The 14,939-nt window shown below is 40.3% G+C and overlaps 2 protein-coding genes across 4 annotated transcripts in view; one reads left to right on the forward strand and one right to left on the reverse strand.

Moving 5' to 3' along the window:
- SCP2 (sterol carrier protein 2) overlaps positions 1-4,579 on the reverse strand; it is a 34,158-nt gene extending 29,579 nt beyond the window's left edge. Inside the window, exons 1-3 of the mRNA XM_058177642.1 lie at positions 4,396-4,579; positions 1,368-1,425; positions 291-362 (exon numbers count right to left, since the gene is read on the reverse strand). Coding sequence (XP_058033625.1) covers positions 291-362; positions 1,368-1,425; positions 4,396-4,473 — 208 coding nt within the window. The 5' untranslated portion in view covers positions 4,474-4,579. The remainder of the gene's footprint in view (positions 1-290; positions 363-1,367; positions 1,426-4,395) is intronic.
- Positions 4,580-5,700: 1,121 nt separating this feature from the next.
- ECHDC2 (enoyl-CoA hydratase domain containing 2) overlaps positions 5,701-14,939 on the forward strand; it is a 37,152-nt gene continuing 27,913 nt past the window's right edge. The window contains exons 1-6 of one of the 3 annotated variants that reach the window (XM_058177647.1): positions 5,701-6,430; positions 8,483-8,550; positions 8,819-8,906; positions 11,126-11,212; positions 11,502-11,594; positions 14,604-14,660. In XM_058177647.1, coding sequence (XP_058033630.1) covers positions 6,283-6,430; positions 8,483-8,550; positions 8,819-8,906; positions 11,126-11,212; positions 11,502-11,594; positions 14,604-14,660 — 541 coding nt within the window. In that variant the 5' untranslated portion in view covers positions 5,701-6,282. The remainder of the gene's footprint in view (positions 6,431-8,482; positions 8,551-8,818; positions 8,907-11,125; positions 11,213-11,501; positions 11,595-14,603; positions 14,661-14,939) is intronic. The other 2 variants (XM_058177643.1, XM_058177644.1) reach the window with 2 other exon arrangements.

Below are 14,939 nucleotides of genomic sequence, written 5' to 3' on the forward strand. Positions count from 1 at the left end.
TAAAAATGGCTTCTCCTCCATTATCTATTTTACAATCAAATGTACAGATGGAAAGGTTAAAGGTTGTCAGCAATTCTAGCACTATAGAGAGCTTGCTTTGCAACATGTTGAAAAACACAAAAGTTTCTCCTTATGCTTTGCCTCTTATTAGAAGAAAGCCCTAAACACTCAAGAGTATTAGAATATTTAGAAATGTGTTATAAGCTCTGTTTCAAGGAGAAGGATATAAGCTTAAAAAGGGCAAAGAAGAATCAGGATAAAATGTGGGCTTTACCAATACCTTCACTTACCATAAACATAGCCTACACATGCCTGCTCTACAGATGAGTACGGAATGCCTGCATCAGCAAGAGCCTTTTGACCTGAACAAGGTTAAAAAAATCAATATTATTGATTAGAAAAATATTGATTAGAAACTGTACAAGCCTGCAAGGACATTTAAGCTGTATATAAAAGATCCGATTTCAAAAGTGAAGAGTGTGCAAGCACACTTAGGCAGATTAAATAAACTCCTAGTTTCAAAACTGTGTGTCAATCCAGACTGTTGTTACCATAACTTTTGTACTTGTAGTCCTTGACTTACAACTGCAATTGAGCCCAAAATTACAATTGTAAGTCATGTTAAGCAGGTCATTGTGTGGTCACATCTGGTATTATGACTTTTTCCCATGTCTTTAAGGGATTGCAACGATCATAAAGTGAACGCAGAAGTCATTAAGTGAACACTGTGGTCATTAAGCAAAGCCACTGTTTCCAATGGACGATTTTGCTGAAAACTGGAAATAAGCACTGGTTTCTAGGAAAACAATGTGATAAATCGCAGTCACGTAACCACAGGATGTACAGGAGCTGTAAATGCATTTAAGGGATCAGCAATGTTTAAAATACATTTACATTACTGTTATATTTTTAAATAAGTATTTTATGGAGGTTTTTATTGTACTCTGCCTACTCTTCTGAAGCAGAGGCCCGATCTGAAAGGAACATTATAGAACCAGGGTCTCCAACCTGGGCAACTTTCAGCCAGGTGGATTTCAACTCCCAGAATCTGGGAGTTGAAGTCCGCCAGGCTGAAAGTTGCCCAGGTTGGAGACCTCTGTTATAGAATGAAGATAACTTAGTTAAAGTTCACACACAGAGAGCAATTCTTCTATTGCTTTTCTTACTCTTCTGCAGATAATTACATTTTCATGCCTCTCTAGCATAAACAGCTGAACCTCAAACCCCATGGTTTGAAAACCATGGCTACTGGTAATACAATACTGCTTGACTGTTTATGCCACTAGCTATGTGCCTGGAGCACCAAGCAAATAGCACATCTATCACTGGTTGTGCCCAAGTTTTAAATATAATAGCCAGTATGTTACCTGCTTCCTTTGCCATATCTGGATAATCAAAATTGTCACGGCGGCCAGGTTTTTCAAACTGTTAGGAAAAAAGCAAACGTTGAAGATGCTTATGACCAAAAAAGGTCTTCAAGTCTAAATTATTGCTAGATTTTAATCCCACTTTTTACATATAACTCAAGGTGGTGAACATACCTAATAATTCTGCAACCTCCTATTTTAAGGAGCACAGAGGTTCTGTGGGAGATCCTGGGCAGCCTGATGCAACCACGTACAACTTAGGAAGGGGCTGCGATATATGCAAGTGAGGACAAGGAAGCCCAGAGATGGAGGACACAGAGTGAGTATGTGCAAGTATAGGGAGGCGCAAGGAAGGAGGGCACAGCACCATATTTATTTTTATTTTTATTTTTTTATTGTTTACATTTATACCCCGCCCTTCTCCGAAGACTCAGGGCGGCTTACAATGTATAAGGCAATAGTCTCATTCTATTTGTATATTTTTTTACAAAGTCAACTTATTGCCCCCCCAACAATCTGGGTCCTCATTTTACCTACCTTATAAAGGGTGGAAGGCTGAGTCAACCTTGGGCCGGGCTCGAACCTGCAGTAATTGCAGGCTCTGTGTTCTAATAACAGGCTTCTCTACTGCCTGATCTATCCCGGCCCCAAGAAGGTGAGGGTGACTTATCAGAGTGATTTGAGACCTGACTCCTATTTTCCCCACAACAACCCTGTGAGTGAGTGAGAGTGACTGGGCCAAAGTCACCCATCCGGCTTTCACGCCTAGGCAAGATTAGAACTCACAGTCTCCTGCTGATACAGGAAAATTCAAGACCAAAACCAAGAAAACAAATAATTAAATTAAATACATCTAAAGGACAACTTTCTGAAATATAGGTAGTCCTTGACTTACGAGCACAGTGGAGTCCAAAATGTCTGTTGTTACGTGAGACATTTGATAAGTGAGTTTGGCCCCATTTTACAACCTATCTTGTCACCATTGTTAAATGAATCACTGCAATTGACAAGTTAGTAACCTGGTTTTTAAGTGAATCTGATTTCCCCATTGACTTGGCTTGTCAGGAGGTCCCAAATGGTGATCACATGAGCTTGGGACAGAGTAACGGTCATAGATAAGAACCAGTTGCCAAACTTCTGAATTTTGATCACATAATTATGGGGATTCTGCAAAGTTCGTAACTGTGAAAAATGGTCATAAGTCACTTTTTTCAGTGCCATTATAACTTTGAATGGTCACTAAATGAACTGTTGTAAGTCTTTTAAGCGATGAATGAACACTGTACACAATTGTACCCAACCTCTCTGTCTCTATCCTCAGTTATCCTGAACACAGAATATAAACATCTTGTTAATGTAATTTAGAATTTGAAAAGTCTGTAAGTCCTAGACAACGTGGATTAACAACCTGCTTCCCCAGGTTGCACAATAAATTAAATATTAACATGAAGAGTTCTGAGTGCTTCAAAAGAGGTAGCATTAAAAGTCACAGCAACATGTAGTTTTGATTCTAACTTCAGTCTCCCTTTGTAGAGCAAGAATAGGTTGGACTTATCATGGACAACATGATACCAAGGATTCTTGAAAGGGAACAAAACCAAACCATTAACATTTATAATAGCTTGGGAAGCATACAGAAGTGCAATTTCTCAGTCCAGATGTGATCTAAAAAGGGGATCCAGCTCATCCTTAAAGTTATTTTAAAAAATCCCATTGAGCACAGTTGTCTGCCAAATCTCCACCGCCAACACCAGAAAAAAATACAGTAAACCTGACCTTTGGATGGGCTTGGACTGGCCACTGCCCTCTCTCATCCTAATCTACCTCACAAAGCTATTCTAAAGGTAAAGTTATAAGTCAGCCACACATAAGTGAGAGGATTTTACTTCGGAGTAAAGACAGAGCCAGTTTGGTGAAATAGTTAAGGCACCAAACTAGAAACTGGGAGACAGGGACTCTTAGGCCCTTTGCTTATCCTGGAACAAAATGGTGAAAAGTGGGAGGGGGTATTAAAAAGGTGAAAAGCACCAATTGAATTGTATTAAGTGGTTCTCCAACCTTTCCCTTAGATTGCTGTTTTTCAAATTTGGCAACTTTCAACACATCTGAAACTTACCAAATATGAAAAACACTGCCTTAGAACATTTGTAGCTGTGAAGGCCTGCAGACAACAATCTGCAAGCCAAACAAGGTTGCCCTACTCTTGGACGGATCCTGGCACATGAGAGTGATTCGTTTAAAGAAACCCATGTCCCATTGCAGAGAGGTTTGCCATATAGGTAATTTAAAAGGTCTGCAAGTACAACTATGAAACAGTATAACTGTAAAAGAGAGTGAACTTTGGTGTAGCTATTAAGGCATCAGACAATAAACCAGAAGACCATGAATCCCAGCCTTATCCACAAAGCCACTAAATCAGGGGTGAAATCCAGCAGGTTCTGACAGGTTCTGGAGAACCGGTAGCGGAAATTTTGACTAGTTTGGAGAATCAGTAGTGGAAATTTTGACTAGTTCGGAGAATTGGCAAATGTCACCTCTGGCTGGCCCCAGAGTGGGGTGGGAATGGAGATTTTGCAGTATTCTTCCCCTGCCGCCCACCAAGCCATACCACACCCACCAAGCCACACCCCCAGAACCGGTAGTAAAAAATGTGGATTTCATCACTGCACTGAATGATCTTAAGCCAGTCACTCTCAGTCGTAGGAAGAAGGTAAAGCCCTTCCTAAATGTTGACAAGAAAACTGCAAGGACTGGTGCAATTGATTCAAAGGTACAGTACTGCAAAATGAGGGATTAGAGAGGCAGGATCGTGTCTCTTGGGGGAAATGCTAATTCAAATGACTAATGGATAAATCCCGCTGAGAAAGGGAAACCGGTTCCGCCCTCCTTCCCATTTTCCCACGCCAACTTCACCAACCCTTTGAAGCAACCTGCTCTGCTTTCCAGACGTGACCACGGATGATGGCAATTGTAGTTCCACTCTAGAACCCAGAACACACTCCCAAGTATCCCGGCCCAGTCCAGTTACCTTGGTCATACCCACTCCGATGACAAAAACCCTTTTCCCTACGTGGATCGGGGTCACGTTGCTGCTGCTCTTGCCCATGATGCTCCCAGGATCTTGCGTGGCCGTAGCACCAAATACACGCGAAAGAAATGCACGGCCGCTATGACTTTCCTCCCCGCCTTAGCCTTTGACAACACCTCCAAATAAAAGGTCGAAACACGGGGCGGCGCTGAGTCTCAGTCTCTCTCCACCCTCTTAAAGCGATAGCATGAGTAAAGACTGAAAATCCAGCCTGAATTCATGAGTCGGAAATAACAGGCTGAGCGAGCCTATCCCTGAGTATTGCAGAATGCTTTAGATCCCCAACTTTGATTAAAATAAGAGCTAGTCTCTAGCCGGCCGAAGAGCAGAAATTAGAACAAAAGGTGCATTTGCTTCTTATTTAGCAAATTTATAAATTCTAATTCTACACTTAAATAGCCACCCATCTCACAAAAAAATGACTCTTGGGTGGTCTACAACCAATGAGGGGTCCTTGGTGCTCTCTGAGCTTGCTAGTTTTCTTGCAGACGTTTCATTATCTAAGAAACAGCATCAGTGCTAGTAAAGAGTGCTGTTTGCTGTCAGTTTATATTTGGGTGTTTTTTGTGGGTGGGGGCAGGCTTACAGATTCTTGGGTTGGGCTGTTTACTGATGGATCTTTGGCAGTTTCTTGATTGGGGTACTGCTTGTTTTATTGTTGGTCTGAGGTTAACCCTGGAGTTAGTCTATGCTGATTTGAGTGCTGGTTATTGATGGAGAGGTGCTGGAGTCTTTTTTTCTTATGGGCTGGTTGATTCTCTCTTTTGCATAGTCTATAAATGTTGTTAATGTCTGTGTTTGTTGATGGTGATTTGTCAAGAGTGCCAAGTTTCTAGAAATTCCCTGGCATTTTTGGACTTGGTCTGGTCTAGGGTTGTCACATTTTCCCAATCGAAACTATGGTTAAATCTGTCTAGATGTTGTGAAATTAAAGAATTTTCGTCATGTCTTCTGACTGCCAGTTGGTGTTAATGGATAGGTTATGACAATCTTCTACCTGTTTGCCCCACTACGTAGGATCCCTCGGTTCAACCCTGAGCTACAAGTATTTTTTATTGGTACCATAATAGCAATGAATCTCAAAGCCAGCATTGCCTTAAATCGGTGTTTCCCACAAGTTGGCAACTTTAAGACATGTGGACTTCAACTCCCAGAAATCCCCAGCCAGCAGGGGGTGGGAAATGGGGAATTCTGGGAGCTGAAGTCCACATGTCTTAAAGTTTGGGAAAACTGGATTATGTTGTAAAGAACAGGATCGTGGCTGCATTGGTGTTATGCCACTTTACAATCTCTTGGTTACAGTCAGATCAAACTTATTGAACAAGCCTCCTTCCCGCCTGTTATATAAAAGAAAGCAGCTTGGCAGCAGCTCCCTCCACCATCCTTTCTCTAGACTCAAAAGCTACTGTAATTAAACTCGGGTTTGGGTAATAATCGGACATGAGACCACCAGGAAATCCTCAAGCTGGCCATTTATTTTTGCATAGTTGCCGAGAAAAGCGAACGGATTTTTCCATAAGATCATCAGCAGTCGGACTCTTAACGCTAAGGAGCTTTTGATTGTATTTTTGGAATAAAAGAGATTTCGTGCTCGAAAGAGGGCGCTACTGCTTTTTTCCTAAAGTATTTGTACTTTTTGACTGCTCCGAAATTAGTTTGTTGTTTGAAACTTGTTCGTTTCGGCTTGCACTAAGAGATCGGTGTTATTTTAACGGAACCGTAACGATTGGGAATCGCTTGCTCTCCGTCCTTTCTTCGTCAACAGCAGAGCCTCGGTTTGCCGGAATTGTTAAATTTAATTCTCGGTCCAGCTGCTACGTCCTAAAAATGCTCCGCCTGGGCCAAGCAACCGCTGTGCTGCGATTACTTTCTGCGGAGAGGTGCTTGGGGACTGTAGGCATCTCCCCGAGAAGACCCGCGTCCGGAGACAAGAAAAAAGAGATCCTGTTACACGTGCACGGAAAGGCAGACCGCGGTAAGTAACTCCTCCCGAGGGCTCAAGGCCACAGAAAGCATGCAGTGAAATGTCTATGGAGACTCTCAGTCATCCAGGTTAGAGTTGTCCCAAAGGTGCTTTTTCAAGAGGCAGCTAAACTTTCTGGTTTTTCTCTCAATAAAGAAAAGCAAGAAAGTCCAGTTGAAAAACCACCTTTGGGACATGCAGTGAAATGCCTTCGTGCCGCCTGCTGCCCACTAGGCTGAAGGAAGAAGGAACTAACTTTCCCTTTCCCACAGCTGAGCGGTAGGGAAAAGGCAGAGACCTGATCAGAGCCCGCGCGTTCTTCCTATGGCGAGCCAGGACTCTGTAGGTCGTGGGCCAATCGTAGAAGACCTCCGGGACACACCTCTTTATTAGCTATGCTGAGAAGGCGCCAATCGTCACCGGAGAATTTAGAGGAGGCTGCAATTGTGTTCATTAAGGCTTTCTCTTCAAATAGGGATCCTCAAACTTGGCAGCTTTTAAGACTTGTGGACTTCAACTCCCAGAATTCTCCAGCCAGCTATTCTGGGAGCTGAAGTCCACAAGTCTTAAAGCTAATTGCTACCAACCTGCCTTCCATTGAGGACCTGTATACTGCATGAATCAAGAAGAAGGCCGTGAAAATATTCGCAGATCCCTCGCATCCTGGACATAAACTGTTTCAACTCCTACCCTCAAAACGACGCTATAGAGCACTGCACACCAGAACAACTAGACACAAGAACAGTTTTTTCCCGAAGGCCATCACTCTGCTAAACAAATAATTCCCTCAACACTGTCAGACTATTTACTGAATCTGCACTACTATTAATCGTTTCATAGTTCCCATCACCAATCTCTTTCCACTTATGACTGTATGACTATAACTTGTTGCTGGCAATCCTTATGATTTATATTGATATATTGATCATCAATTGTGTTGTAAATGTTGTACCTTGATGAACGTATCTTTTCTTTTATGTACACTGAGAGCATATGCACCAAGACAAATTCCTTGTGTGTCCAATCACACTTGGCCAATAAAATTCTATTCTATTCTATTCTATTCTTAAAGCTGCCAAGTTTGAAGACCTCTGTCTTAGAAGGTGTGGAGTTCCAGAATTCCTCAGCAAGCTTGGGAATTCTGGGATTTGAAATCCACACATCTTAAAGTTGCCAAGTTTGGAAGAAGAAAAAACAACAACCACCCACTGCCTTGGAACGTAGTTGTCAGAGGGCCCTGGAGAAAGCATAAGAGCACAAGCGTGCCTACCGTTCCTGTCCTATTATTTCCTTTCATTATATCCAATTAATATAGTTATTACATACTCATGCTTATATATATGTTTATATATTGTATAGTTATTTCATGCTTATGCTTATATATACTGTGTGACAAAATAAACAAATAAATAAAACAGGCTGAAAAGCCAAACAAAATTGTTTTTGGACTTCCTTTGGCCATATGAGAATGCTTGATTCCTTTAAGGAAATTAATGTCCCACCGCAGAGAGGCTTTCCATACTCGTAATTGTAGCAAATGAAATTCGAAATGTTTGTATAGCTATAAAGAGTAACTATGAAGCAGTATACAGGTAGTCTTCTACTACAACAGTTCGTTTAGTGACTGCTTGAAGTTCCGACGGCACTGATAAAAGTGACTTTGGACCCTTTTTCACACTTATGACCATTGCAGTATGGTTTCTTGAATGCCGTGGATCGATACCAGTCCATGGACCGGGGGGGGGGGGTTGACAATTGGTGACCCCTGTTTCACACTCTTTTTTGAAATGATTTTCTGACTGCTCTCCAACCCTGACCTTAATTAGTTTCTAAGTCCACATTTATTCATTAGTTTTACTGCTGCTTTTATTCCTAGATTTGCTTTTTAGGCTTCTCTGAGATGCCTTTGCTTAAAAAAAAGCTCCTGAAACACAGTGTTCGCATTTTCTGATATTTTATTATGAGCTTGAACTGAATGATGGCCTGGAATTGATTTGATTAAGTAAACAAGACACAAAACCTTTTTTTTTAAAAAAAATATTATTGTTCTTTTGGGGAGTAAAGGAATCGCAGAAATTCAGATGAACAGACCACATGCCAGAAATGCCCTGGGGAAAGTGTTTGTAGACGAAGTAAGTGATGATTATTTAATTTTCTCTTATATAGATATTGTTTGAAAGGATATGGGTATCCAAGGTCCAAGATCACCATAATTGTCAATGAACAGTAATTTTCTAGATCTTAATGCAGATTTTGTAGTAGAAGCCACATACGAAAAACAAATTATGCAGCTTACTGTATGTATTTTATCAGCTAAAGTGTGATCACACATACATAGCTGTGGCCTCAAAGGAAGTTTTCACTGAATTGAATGTTGGATTTATTCTCTTCTTTCATTAGTTATATGAAATCCTTGATGTTCTCCATTTTGATGAAAGTATCCGTGCTGTAATAGTCAAAAGCAAAGTAAAGGGTGTTTTTTGTGCTGGTAAGTAAAGCTGTTTTTTAATTTGAAAAAGCCAAAAAAAACTGAGAATGAATGGAAGAAAATACATCACTTAACCCATCCTTTCCACTTGGTAATTTAATAAAATGTATCTCTTGTATCAGTGACAAAGTTTTTCGGAAGTGATTTGTTATTGCCTCCTCCCTTGGGCTGGCCCAAGGTCACCAACCTGGCTTTATGCCTATGCCTAAGGCAAGACTCATGGTCTCCCTGTTTCTAGCCTGATTCCTTAATCATTACATGAAATTGGCTCTTATTGTTTTATTTTATCTTTTATTTTATGGACAATTGCTTCTAATCACTAATTCAATTTATATAGATTATTTTCTTGTCTCACCTTGCTTTTTTGTCACCTTTGCAATTAAGGAGAAACTTCCTAACAGTGAGACCAATGAACCAATGGAACACCTTACCTTCAGAAGTCATGGGTGTTTCGTCACTGGAGATTTTTAAGAGGCTGGACAGCCACTTGTCTGAAATGATATAGGGTCTCCTGCTTGAGCGGGGGGTTGGATTAGAAGATCTGCAAGGTCCCTTACAGCTCTATTCTGATTGTTTTAAGAGTATGACTTCTGGCATTATAGACATAAATAGATTACACATTATTTACCAATTTATTTATTTATTTATTTATTTATTTATTTATTTATTTATTCACATTTTTATACCGCCCTTCTCCGAAGACTCAGGGCGGTGTACAGCAAGTAAAACGACAATAATCCGAAACCATTTAAAATATCATAACAAAGTTAAAAATCTAATTAGACTGCTGTATGCTTAAAACTATTAGGTAAAAATACAAAAGATAAAAACCCCTGTTAAGAAACCCGCTAAAATCCCCAAATATTAAAATCAATCAATCAGGCCAGCCCCGCTTGATGAAAAAAGAAAGTCTTGAGCTTGCGTTTAAAGGTCCTAAGATCAGGGAGAAGACGGAGTCCCACCGGCAGCTCGTTCCACAGAGCCGGGCCCCCCACAGAGAACGCTCTTTCCCTGGGGGTCACCAGCCGACATTGGCTGGCTGACGGCACCCTAAGGAGGCCCTCCCTGTGAGAGCACACTGGACTAACTGGACAATGGGAGGTAACTGGCGGCAGCAGGCGGTCCCGTAAATATGCAAATAATGTTTATAATATGTACTATTTATTAAACAGTAGTAAATAATATTAAATAATATGTATTTATATAGATTATTTTCTTGTCTCATCTTGCTTTTTGTCACCTTTGCAATTAAGGAGAAACTTCCTAACAGTGAGACCAATGAACCAATGGAACACCTTACCTTCAGAAGTCATGGGTGTTTCGTCACTGGAGATTTTTAAGAGGCTGGACAGCCACTTGTCTGAAATGGTATAGGGTCTCCTGCTTGAGCGGGGGGTTGGATTAGAAGATCTGCAAGGTCCCTTACAGCTCTATTCTGATTGTTTTAAGAGTATGACTTCTGGCATTATAGATATAAATACATTACACATTATTTACCTATTTATTTATTTATTTATTTATTTATTCACATTTTTATACCGCCCTTCTCCGAAGACTCAGGGCGGTGTACAGCAAGTAAAACGACAATAATCCGAAACCATTTAAAATATCATAACAAAGTTAAAAATCTAATTAGACTGCTGTATGCTTAAAACTATTAGGTAAAAATACAAAAGATAAAAACCCCTGTTAAGAAACCCGCTAAAATCCCCAAATATTAAAATCAATCAATCAGGCCAGCCCCGCTTGATGAAAAAAGAAAGTCTTGAGCTTGCGTTTAAAGGTCCTAAGATCAGGGAGAAGACGGAGTCCCACCGGCAGCTCGTTCCACAGAGCCAGGCCCCCCACAGAGAACGGTCTTCCCCTGGGGGTCACCAGCCGACATTGGTTGGCTGACGGCACCCTAAGGAGGCCCTCCCTGTGAGAGCACACTGGACTAACTGGACAATGGGAGGTAACTGGCGGCAGCAGGCGGTCCCGTAAATATGCAAATAATGTTTATAATATGTACTATTTATTAAACAGTAGTAAATAATATTAAATAATATGTATTTATATATATGAACTGCTTGAGTCTATGGATAATTAAGTGTACTTACTTCTACCATCGTACAACTCTTCTGTAGTTCATGCAGCACATACTGATGCATTTGAAACATTACTTTCAAGCATTTCTCTTTCCGTATTTCCCAAATTATGCCTTGGTTTTGCAAATGTAGGTGCCGACTTAAAAGAGCGAGCTCGAATGAGTGATGCTGAAGCTGACCATTTTGTTCAGAGGCTCAGAAGTTTAATGGACAACATCGGTAAGTACCTGGCAGATCCCTTTGTTTACAAGTGAATTTTTAATATGAAGCAGTCAGATGCCTTTGGTTCATCCATAAAGCAAAAATAAATGTTTTGAGAACTCCTTTGTTTTTTCCATAATCTATCAGGTATCAGCAATGTGCTATCTAGCCTGTTTTGAATCTAACTTGTACATCTGTTATATTTTTCCTTCTCCAGTAGATTCTTTACTAGATTCTGGTTGCTTTTTCTTGTATATGCCATTTTTGCAAAAACGCACTTCATGATCCTGTTCTGTAATGTTTGCAGCTGCATTACCAATGCCGACTATTGCTGCAATCGATGGTTATGCCTTGGGTGGCGGCTTGGAAATGGCCCTAGCTTGTGATCTCCGAGTAGCAGGTGAGAATATCAGTACAGGTAGTCTTTGACTTAACAACAGTTCATTTAGTGACCGTTCAAAATTATAACGGCACTGAAAAAAGTGACATATGACCATTTTTCACAGTTACGACCTCTGCAGTATCCCCATGCTCATGTGATCAAAATTTGGACGCTTGGCAACTGACTCGCATTTATGACAGTTGCAGTGACTCAAAGGTCGTGTGATCCCCTTTTGCAACCTTCTGTCAAGCAAAGTCAATGGGGAAGCCAGAATCATTTAACAACCGTGTTACTAATTTAACAACTATAGTGATTCACTTAAGAACTGTGGCCAGAAAGATCGTAAAATGGCCCAAAACAACATCTGTCTCATTTAACAACATAAAATTTGGGTTCAATTGTGATCGTAAGTCAAGGACCACTTTTATATTGCTGCCATTCGTTCTTTATATTTTTCCTTCTCCAGTAGATTCTTTACTAGATTCTGGTTGCTTTTTCTTGTATATGCCATTTTTGCAAAAACGCACTTCATGATCCTGTTCTGTAATGTTTGCAGCTGCATTACCAATGCCGACTATTGCTGCAATCGATGGTTATGCCTTGGTTTTGCAAATGTAGGTGCCGACTTAAAAGAGCGAGCTCGAATGAGTGATGCTGAAGCTGACCATTTTGTTCAGAGGCTCAGAAGTTTAATGGACAACATTGGTAAGTACCTGGCAGATCCCTTTGTTTACAAGTGAATTTTTAGTAAGAAGCAGTCAGATGCCTTTGGTTCATCCATAAAGCAAAAATAAATGTTTTGAGAACTCCTTTGTTTTTTCCATAATCTATCAGGTATCAGCAATGTGCTATCTAGCCTGTTTTGAATCTAACTTGTACATCTGTTACATGTTACTCCAAATATTGTAGACATTATCTTAATGGCCTGTGAGATCACTGCGATTGTTTGATAGTTTGAACATTCTTTAGCACTGCCTTTTTGGTACTGGAATGTAGAGTGATCTTTTCCTTCTCTTGACCATTGCTGTGTTTTCCGTACATGTTTACAAATTACAAGTACCGCTTCAAGCATCATCCTATAAGATTTGAAATGATTCAGCAATGTTTTCTAGGGCCCATTAACTTTACAAGTAGTCCTTGATTTACAACAGGCGTGTCTAACCCACAGCCTGTAGGCCGCACGCAGCCCCAGACAGCTAGTAATACATCCCCACAAGATTGTACACTTTTGACATTATTAATGTGATATATTAACTATATCAAATATTTTATATGCGGCCCAAGACAATTCCTCTTCTGTCAAAGCGATCCAGGCAAACCAAGAGGTGGGACACCCATCACCTACAACCATTTGTTTAGTGACTGTTTAAAGCTATGACATTACTGAAGGAATGGTGGTTATGACTGGTCCTTGGAGCTCCAGCCATTCCTGCATCCCCACAGGCGTGAGTGACTTGGCAAACAGCTTGCTATTACATCCTGTGTTGCAGTGCCCCACAATCATGTGATTGCCATTAGTAATCTTCCCTGCCAGCTTTCCCAGATGATTGATAGTGAAACCAGCAGGAAAGTCACTGAGTAGGTCTCCTCCAGCCCCTCTGCCCTTGTGCCATACTGGCTGGCCATTTGCGCAACTCTTGAGTCTCGCCATCCCTCTCCTAGCACTTATGCACCTCCATGCACTCTTGCACATCCTCCCCAATGTCATATGTCGAAAACTACCTGTCCCGTACGTGTCAGAATGCTAGGTGTAAGGACAATCCTTTTTCATTTCATCAATCATGGAATCTTTTTTTTCTAAACTGTAGTTCTAATCATTCATTGAATGACCGTTCGAATTACAACAGCACTGAAAAACAGGACTTATGACCGTTTTTCACATTTAACAACTGTTGCCACAACCCCACGGTCACATGATCAAAATTTGGATGCTTGGCAACTGACTCGCATTTATGACAGTTGCAGTGACTCAAAGGTCGTGTGATCCCCTTTTGCAACCTTCTGTCAAGCAAAGTCAATGGGGAAGCCAGAATCATTTAACAACCGTGTTACTAATTTAACAACTATAGTGATTCACTTAAGAACTGTGGCCAGAAAGATCGTAAAATGGCCCAAAACAACATCTGTCTCATTTAACAACATAAAATTTGGGTTCAATTGTGATCGTAAGTCAAGGACCACTTTTATATTGCTGCCATTCGTTCTTTATATTTTTCCTTCTCCAGTAGATTCTTTACTAGATTCTGGTTGCTTTTTCTTGTATATGCCATTTTTGCAAAAACGCACTTCATGATCCTGTTCTGTAATGTTTGCAGCTGCATTACCAATGCCGACTATTGCTGCAATCGATGGTTATGCCTTGGGTGGCGGCTTGGAAATGGCCCTAGCTTGTGATCTCCGAGTAGCAGGTGAGAATATCAGTACAGGTAGTCTTTGACTTAACAACAGTTCATTTAGTTCGTTAATTATAACGGCACTGAAAAAAGTGACATATGACCATTTTTCACAGTTACGACCGCTGCAGTATCCCCATGCTCATGTGATCAAAATTCAAATGCATGGCAACTGGTTCATACTTATGACCATTGCAGCATCCTGAGGTCATGTGATCACTTTTTGTAACCTTCTGAGAAGCAAAGTCAATGGGGAAGCCAAATTCACGTAATAACCAGGTTACTGACTTATCAACTGCAGTGATTCACTTAAAAATTGTGGCAAGAAAGGTCATAAAATGGGGTAAAACTCACTTAACAAATGTCTCACTTAACAACAGAAGTTTTGGGCTCAGTTGTGGTCATAAGTTGAGGAGTATGTGTATCACCAGTACTGTTGGTTCCTATTCTGAAAACAGTTCATTTAATTCAACCTGTAACATCTAAAAATCATAAGCTAATTATTATAGCCCTATCTTGTGAACTTGATCCAGCCAAACTGTAGTATTTTTAAGACTTGTTAAATGTGTGCTACCTTTATGCTATTATTATACTACTATTTTGATGTTGTATGTCTTTTTTTTTTTCAAATCAGCATCGTCAGCTAAAATGGGTTTAATTGAAACTACCAGAGGACTTCTCCCTGGCGCAGGTAAAAATGCATCATCAATTTTCTTGCCCCTTTTTCATTTGTCATGCAATTGTACCGTAATTTGTTAAAAATAGCAAAAGCTATTAATATAAGTTCCCAGATTTTATATTGTTATCCTATTGTATAACTTCTGTTTTCCCAACATGGAAATAGTTTATTTTCCTATAAGAAATATGACATAAATGAATGTGATACATATTTTCTTAAGGGTTTCACAAGGGTTTGCACACATGCCTGGAACTGTCAATTAAGATCATCTTCAGGTTTTTCAACTTTCCC

Source organism: Ahaetulla prasina, chromosome 3 (genome assembly GCF_028640845.1).
Source record: "Ahaetulla prasina isolate Xishuangbanna chromosome 3, ASM2864084v1, whole genome shotgun sequence".
Classification (NCBI taxonomy): Eukaryota; Metazoa; Chordata; class Lepidosauria; order Squamata; family Colubridae; genus Ahaetulla; species Ahaetulla prasina.